General features: G+C 50.3%; 1 protein-coding gene across 6 annotated transcripts in view; it reads right to left on the minus strand.

Moving 5' to 3' along the window:
* LOC103052773 (G protein-coupled receptor 83-like) overlaps positions 1-6,895 on the minus strand; it is a 29,655-nt gene extending 22,760 nt beyond the window's left edge. For 3 of the 6 annotated variants that reach the window (XR_015793614.1, XM_088129305.1, XM_088129306.1), the window contains exon 1: positions 1,184-6,895. Coding sequence is in view for 5 of the 6 variants with exons in the window: in XM_088129305.1 (XP_087985431.1) it covers positions 1,184-1,600 (417 nt within the window). In the remaining variant the exon portion in view is untranslated. The remainder of the gene's footprint in view (positions 1-1,183) is intronic. The other 3 variants (XM_088129304.1, XM_007436259.3, XM_088129307.1) reach the window with 3 other exon arrangements.
* Positions 6,896-8,243: the final 1,348 nt, after the last annotated feature.

The raw sequence follows: 8,243 nt of genomic DNA on the forward strand, positions 1-8,243 counted from the left end.
AGATGAAAATAGCGACTTCGGTAATAGTGATATACAGCAATACTGCACTATTCTAGTACTTTCCGGAGGGAAGGGAACATGGACTGCCACCATGTTTCTGGCCCTTCCTTCTGTCTGCATCAGTTGGAGGCTGTAAGACAGTGAGATGGCTTTTGGTCCCAAAGGCTGGAAGAGCAGAGCAGGGAAGCCTCCTCCTTCACGCCAAGCGCTAAGTCTGTGCAAATGTTTGTGCTCTGCCATGTCCTAATAGAGAAGCGCCCTGGCTCATGCTGGGGACAACCTTTTACTTGACTCCACAGAATTATGGAGACTTAATTAAATGTATTTCTTTAGAACGGGTTTGCAAATTTTCCTACTTAATCCAAAGCCATTTCCTCCCAGTCCAGTATAACGTATGCTTTAATAAAATTTTGTTGGTTGCAAATGCTTATTTGCTTAGGAGTATTTGCTAAACTTGCTTAAGATTGCTTTGTTAATGAGCACAATACATTAAGTAGATGTAACTGCCGGGGCTGACAAAAGCCAAGATTCTGGGGCTGTTGGAGAATTTGTTACCCTCAGGAAAGTCCTAGGCTGAGTGCTTTTTGAGAAGATGTAATGCTTGCTGTGATTAATAATCAGAATAATTATTCTTAATAATCAGAAATTACTCTTTTCTTTTTAGCCTGTAGGAGGGCCTTAAAAACCTGGCTCTTACCCCAGGCACTGAGGCTGGGATGTTAGGTGAGCCTAACCTGTGTGGTTGAGTAAGAAATGTCGCTTTTAGTTGGCCTTGGTGCATTGCTTATTGCACGTTGTTTTGGTGTTTTTTCCCTTGTTATAATTCTTCTTAACTTTTGTTTTTGGATCTCCGTGTTAGCTTTTAAGGTACTGTTAGCCCCCCCAGAGTCATGAGAATGAAATACGTGGCCATATGCTTTGTTTAAGTAATATACAGATTAAGTAAATACATTATCCTGAAACATAACTTTTACTTATTGTCGTGCAAACTATTAAGAGTGCGTGCTAATTCTCCACAGCTGTCTGGAAAATAGGCCATAAAAGGATATGGGGGCAACCCGTGCATTACCGGTTGCCTGTCCAATGCATGAAAAGAAGAGCCCAGCATGCAGTGACCTGGTCAAGGGCAACATCTTCTCCCTCCCAGCCTCAGACCACAGGGGTGGGCCTGATGACCACTTACCAGCGTGAAGGGGGTGTTAAGCAAAGTGATCATGATATCTGAGACAGCCAAGTTGGCCATGAAGAGGCTGGTGGCCGAGTGCATCTTCTTGTTCTTGACCACCACCTGGCAGACCAAGATGTTTCCAAAGAGAGAGACTAGGATGACCACTGCATAGGCCACAATCAGAAGAGCCTTCCCGGCAGGCTTCTGGGACTCGTACCTTGCCAGCTCAGCAAACTTCTCCCACTCCACAATCTGTCTGTGGGTCCAGTTGAAGGAGGTCCCATTCTCGGCCTGGTAAAGTAACATGAGCTTGGCCAAAGAGAAATTAGACAGGGATTCTTCAGGAAGAGCCACGAAGGGAGGGAAGTTGAGTTGTGCAGGGAGGGCAAGGTGAGGGGGTGGGCTGGCCTGCAGCCACGTTGCCTTTTTCATGGATGCAGGCGAGGGGCTGTGGCTGCCTGTGCCAGGTGGGGAGATAGATGCGGCCCCCGAGACAGCTTAGCTAGCTGGCCGGAGGGTAGCTTGGCAGCTTTCAAATATCTAAGCAGAAAGAAATCGAGAGCTGCAATAAATACGCTTGCTGCACGCAGACGGAAAAATCCATGGGAGTCATTTGGCAAAAATGTGCTGAACAGGAGGGTGACCGGGGGATGCTAGATTGTATTTCTCTGCTGAAAAGTGACAGAGTCTGTGGATAATCAATTGATGTGGCAAAGCAGTCACCCACCTCTTTGGGAAACTCATGGGCTTTACTTCTTGCCCTTTTCTGAGGCAGACAGTCCTCCTCCTCCTCCTCCTAAGCATGGAGTGCTTCTTGAGCCTTTTCTTCTCTGCTTTATTGTACTGAAATTCATAGATTATATTCAATCTGCAAATTACACAAGAACATTAGATTGTGCAAGTGGGCTCTGCTCAATAGCTGTACACTTTCTTTTCCATGTTATATCCTCTAGAATAAGAGACGCCTCTTTTAAGGGAAACCAAAGGGGCATTAATTGAAAAGGCTTTTATTGGGAAGGAGCTGGTCTCAGATACTTTACTTTCTGGAAGGTTCCATTTATTCCTGCATCCACGTTCTCCTTTCGCATGACATAAAAGGAACAGTGGTTTAGATTCTTGTTTTTACTGACATTTCCCAAAGAACACACCATCTGAGTTCACACATCACCCTAAGCCATGTTTTGTTCTAATCATGGTTGTTGAATAAGCATGTAAGGGGTGGGTTACCCAACAAGCTAAGCCAAAACCAGACAAACCACTTCAGGGCTTAGCACAAAGTGTGAACCACCCGCTCACTGTACTCATATGTAAGCAACAAGCAAGATTTGGCAGGATTCAGAGATGTGAAACTCTTTCCTTGTATCAAAGACTTCTGGTTTCCCACTTTATTTTTAGGGTACTTGAGAAATTATTTCCAACTTTTTTGATAATATCTTTGAGCATCTTCTGCTGATGGAAGTGATGGAAGGTGGGCTACTGCGACAGCAGATTCTGTCAGCTGTTTCTCATCTTCTTAAACCTGAAGACTCCCTACTTGCTACACCCCCAATCTTAAAAAGTCCCATGAGAAGAGGGATTTAAAGGAACAGAGAATTTCTACAATACAAGATAGGATATTCACAGATGCCCATCAGCCAACTTGCAGTTATTTAGTTCCATAATATCCCATCCAAGACAATGTCCCCAATTTTCTCTTATGCTTTAAAAAAGAAAAGAAAAAGGAAAAGCCCCTTCATCAAACTGAATGAAACCTCTTAGGAGAAAATGCAGGATGTTTTTCCCATCTGGCACTGATGGAAACATCCAGAACCGCACCAATGCATCCTACCTGGATGCTTGGGGAATGTTTTCTTCCCATCTCGGCCATCGGAGGTCAAGTGCTGATGACTAACATTGGGCCCTTCCTTGTGGTCCTGCCCCAGTTTGGAAATCTCTCCGCCCAATTCAGTGACCTTCAAATTCTCACTCCTGCTGCTTTGGCCTGTGAGTCTGCTTGTGCACGTCTGAAACTTGAACTGCACTTAGGATTTGGAGATTTATTGCTACTCAAAGCCAGATAAGAGGCTCCTCTGTGTCCTGCTTGTCTGGAGTGCAGTTCCCCACTGAGCGTTTGTTGAGGCTGTTAACAATGTCGTCACCCTCAACCTGTCCCGTGCTGATGCAAGGGCAGACTCTGCCCATCGTTTCTGGCTGTGCCTCACAAGGGGCATTTGCCAACTTCTGGTGGCACAAGCAGTCCTGTGTGGTCTGTCTCTGAAGCCTCAGGTTGCTGTAGGCAATGCCTCTGCTCCAACTGGCCAGAATATGCTCTTGTGGGCATGCCCTTACCCCAACGTTTTCATTTTATAGAAATAGTTACTCAAGAAATTTGCCATTTGCAGATAGTTCAAGCAAGTGATGCCCCAGAGAGCCAAGACTTTCCCAAGCATAAAGTTGCAGGGATCTTAATCGGAAAGTGGTCTGTTATTCTGTGGAAAGGAAAGCACAGAAGCCAAGCCAGAGACCCAGTGGATGTGATGGGGAAACCCAGGAAGTTTGAAAGTCAGCTTTGAAGAACCAGGTAGGCAAATTGCACAATCAAAACCTTGTCCGAAGAACCAAGACTTTTACAGACTCAACTATACCCCCAGACTTTTGGAAGTCAAACTTGTATTTGTATGGGACATTGGGGGGATCAAAGGCACGAGGTTTTACCAGGAACTCACAACTATCTCCTTACACCTCCCGCCAAAAGGCAGAATGGTGACATTTGCCCTAAACCGACTTTCTCCACCCGAATGTGGCTCCAACCTGAAGAAGTCTTTGCCAAGCCCCACCAGCGGCAAAGGGCTTCCTCAAGAGCACTGCAAGGGCAGCTGGATTTGCAGACTCCCTCCGTAAGTGAACCCCCGACGGAAGCCCCCATTCTCCAGCCATGCCTATCTCAAACACTCAGAAAACATTTATCTTCCCGGGAAGTGAATGAAACATATGAAATCCCGCTCAGGAAGATCTGCTGGACTTCTCTTGATCTACTAACGACAGGCAAAAGTGCTGTCTCTCGGGAATATTTTTACAACTCTGTCTGGCAGCATCGCTCGCCCCGTTGGTGGCCAGGAAATCCCGGCCGCGCGGGGCGCGCAGTCTCCATCCGCGCCCCGCCGCCGGGAGGGTCCCCTCTAAACGCGGATTTAGAGCCCTCGCGCGGGCTCCCTACTCCAGTCCTCACCGACGCGCCCGGCGACTTTACCTCCCGACATCCGGCGTCTGCGTGGTTTCGCCCCGCGCCCCCAGGCAGGACGTGAGAAACGGGCAACGCGTCGCTACAGGGACTGCCCAGACTCGGGAGCGCCCCGGAGCCAGCCGACAATTTCCCTTCCTCGCCCGCCGCTTTGCGGGGAAGGGGCCGCCGGCGCTCCAGCTGTTTCGGGAGGAGCCACCACGCGGTGACCCAGGAGAAGCGTCCAGCAGCCCGGCCCCCACGAGCGATCGCGGCGGGGAGGGCGCTCTGCTCCGGGAGTGCCGCTGTCCAGGTCTTCCCCGGATAAGAAAGCGCTGGTTTCTTTGAAGAGATTGCGGAAAGAAGGCGCCCGATAGGACAGAAGATTCTGCGGGGGGTTATCAGGTTGTGAGATGGGACGTGCTGAGTGCTGAAGGCCAGAGCGGTCTGCAGGATGTGGTCAAAGAAGTCAAGATGGCGGCAGCAACGGTGCCATCGCCCTCTTGACTATTTTGACCATTCCCTGCTGAGGCTGGAGGAAGGAAATTGCTCGCTCTCCAAAGCTAAGCAGGGACAGGCAGAGTGAGGAGGGGGAGGAGCAGTGGAATCCAGGGGCAGCGAAAAGGTTTTTCCTGATAAAGCCAGGGGCAAACCACTTCTTTATGGCTCTGGGATGAATTACCGGATGTGAACCAGCTAAGCCCACTGGCTTGATGGTGATCCCGCCTTTGGTTCAGAAGCTCAAGGCATCGTACATTGCAGTCCCTTCTCCTACGGCATCCCCCCCACAACAACCCAGTGAGGTAGGCTGGGCTGAGAAAGAGGAGTGGCCCCCAGATCACCCAATGAGCTTCCCTGGCCGAAGGCGGGTAGAACTGGGGTCTCCCCCTCCCAGGCCAGCACCTGAACCGCTGCACCACCCTTGCTTGAGAGTGGTGGGGGTGCCTTTGGCCCCGTCTTGACTCCTGGCGACCGCCTGGACATGTCCCTGCAGTTTTCCTGGCGAGGTCCTTCAGAAGGGGTTCGCCCTTGCCTCCTTCGTAGGGGTGAGAGAGAGGGACTGGCCCAAGGCCACCCAACTGGCTTTGCGCCCAAGGCGGGACTAGAACTCATGGCCTGCCAGTTTCTAGCCTGGTGCCTTCACCGCTACCCCAAACTGCTTGAGAGAGCCACTTGCAAAACATGAATCTGCCTGGCTGCAAACTGTGTGCAGGGCTGGAGTGGTGCAGCTGTGGGATCCTCTCCCTATTTCCTTCCTCCTCTGAACGTCCCCCACCACCGCACCCCTGCTGGGCTTGGCCACACTGAAAGGCCCGGCCTGGAAAACTGGCCTGCTCAGGCTGATCATTGTTTGCAGGCGGTTGTATTTACTTCAGGGTGCCCAGATCTGGGCTGCAAATACTGAGACAACTTCTAGTTATTATTATTATTTATTATTATTTATTGGATTTCTACCCCGCCCATCTCCCCCACAATAGGAGACTCTGGGCGGCTCTAGTTGGCAGCCAAGAGATACAGAAAACTCTTTGAGGTCCTCCAGTGGCTGTCTGTGCGGTCGCAGGCAGATCTGAGAGCTGCCAATCACCTGAACGCCTCTTGCACCTTGGATCTCCCCTCACAATGGAGAAGTTTGACTAGACTTTCTACTGGAGCCACATAAATATGTCTGAAAATGGAAGGATCTTTCTGCTGCTTTTGAGGTGGCTGGGGGCTCGAGGTCAAGACAGCGGCCCCAACCCTGTAGGATAAGTGTGATCAAGATGGCCAGCGCAACAGGGAAAAACGTAGCGGGCCTGGGACTGCACGGTTGGGGCCGCCATCTTGACTTTTTTGATGCCCCCTGTAGACACCCCTGCCTGCGTGTTGGTTGAGGCCCCTCCCGCATGGCTGGTGTTGCACATTCTCACCAAGAAGGAGCCCTTTTCTACAGCTGCAGAAAAAAAGCAGCAGAGCGATTTCTGCTGCATTTCCTCCGCAGCCCAGTTGGGAAGCCCCGTGAGGCTCTGCGTGGACTCAGGAGGGCAGCCGTTGGCCAGGTCTCCCTCCTGCCTGCTCGCAGAAGTGGGGTAGCTTGCGAGTGAGCCCTGTGCGTCAGAGGTTTTGCTTAGCCCAAAGAGCAACGGGCAAGCTCCTCTGCTAGAGGAAGGGTTTTTAGGTTGCAGACAGCCCTGGAGGAACTGGGAATTCACAAAGCAAAGATGCAGGAGGAATAGGGTGAGAGAAAAAAGGCCAAACCCAGTGCTGCCTTACTCGGTTCTAACTCTGCCCTGAAATGGCTTAGATTTTTGAAAACTGCATTTCTAATAATGGAGGTAACGAAATTGATATTTTGACAATGGATCAAAAAAATGGCACCCGTTTCCTCCAAAGAAAACCTATTATATTTGCTGGGGCAGACTGGCAAGTAATGGGCACAGCTAGGCCTCTTGAAAATGAAAGGTCCTCTTCCAGAGGACAATTTTAGTCTTGCAATTTGAGAACAAATTGTATCCTGTAATGATGATGACAGGTGTAATAACTCAACTCTTATGAGAAATCTCTCCAAATGCTTTTGGAAATAAAAAAGTCTCTTAAAACGACAGTAGTTTGCCTGCTTCCAACACACTCGGCCCTGGTACATTTTCCCAATTTGAGCCTCTTCGGGAGAGGGGGGGGGGCGGTTGTCTTGCCGCTCTCCCACCAACTAGCTGACATCTGAGGAGGGTTGTTTCCATCTTTGAGCGCTTCTGCGTGAAGGCTTTGCCCCAGCTCCGAGCAGCCTGGACCGGTCTGAGATCTTAGGGTTAGGGTATCGGCATCCGAGGCAATCTCTCTCTTGCCCTTTCCTCCAGGCAGCTGTGCAGAAACCAGGTGAGCTACTTTTCTATGGGCGAGGGGTCTTGCCTCCCCACCTCCTAGTCGCTACTGCCCAGGGTCTTCCAAGCCACCGAGGAATGGCGGCCTGGCTTAGCTGCTTCCCCTCACGGCAGGATGTCAAGGCAGGCAGCTCAGATTCCAGCTGAGAGAAGTAAGGGGTGCGCAGAAGTGGCCCTTGCTCGCTTCTATTTCTGACCCTCTAAAACTCCTGGAGTGGAGACGGTCCCATTGCAGAGGTTCGTGGTGCTTTGGTCAAGCACACATCTATTTATGTATGAGCTTCTGGTACTGTTGACAATTTTGCATCAAAGTCTGCAACTCGTTCCCCGCCATTGGACAAGAAGGGATCTTGTTCTGTATCTTGAGAGCTGTAAACAGATAATAAAAGACCGGGGGTGACCGCGGTGGGTGGGGTGTCAAAAAGTCAAGATGGTGGCCACAATTGTGTGATCAAAGCCCAGCCCATTTTTTATATGCATCGCAACTTACACAAGAAAAAGGTGGGGTTGGATCACATGGTCGTGACCACCACCTTGGCTGTTTTGACCTCTTCCTTGCAGACACCCCTGAGGTTGACAGTAGAAGGTCATTGGAAAGGCTTCCCTCCTTTCTACACGACCCTGGTGGCTGTGGGTCTTGCATCACTGGGGCTGGGAACATGGAGAGCTGGAGGCTGTTGCACCCAGAGGACGTTTGGTCGGAAAAGGCTGATTGAACACACGACCCAGTCCCAGAACACAAGCGGAGCATAACAAAAACATCACAGCTGACAGACATGCTTCTCTGGTCTTTGCCAACCTGGTGCCTGCAGTGTATTGGGGTTGCAGCTCCCCAAATTCTCCAGCCAGGGAATCAGGGAGGGGGCAGGAAATTTCTCTGTGGGAAAAATCAGCAGTGGCTGCTGCCAAGAGGGAAAGCAAAGAGTGAATGGTGAATGGCATTTGCAGCAACGCAGTGCTCTTGCGTGGCTGGCATTAAGTGGGCACACGTGAAACGCTCAGGTTATTTCTGTTTTTAGTT

The sequence above is a fragment of the Python bivittatus genome, unplaced genomic scaffold, assembly GCF_059951505.1.
Source record: "Python bivittatus isolate LINGU-HERP-01145 unplaced genomic scaffold, Pbiv_v1 ctg000790_np1212, whole genome shotgun sequence".
Lineage (NCBI taxonomy): Eukaryota > Metazoa > Chordata > Lepidosauria > Squamata > Pythonidae > Python > Python bivittatus.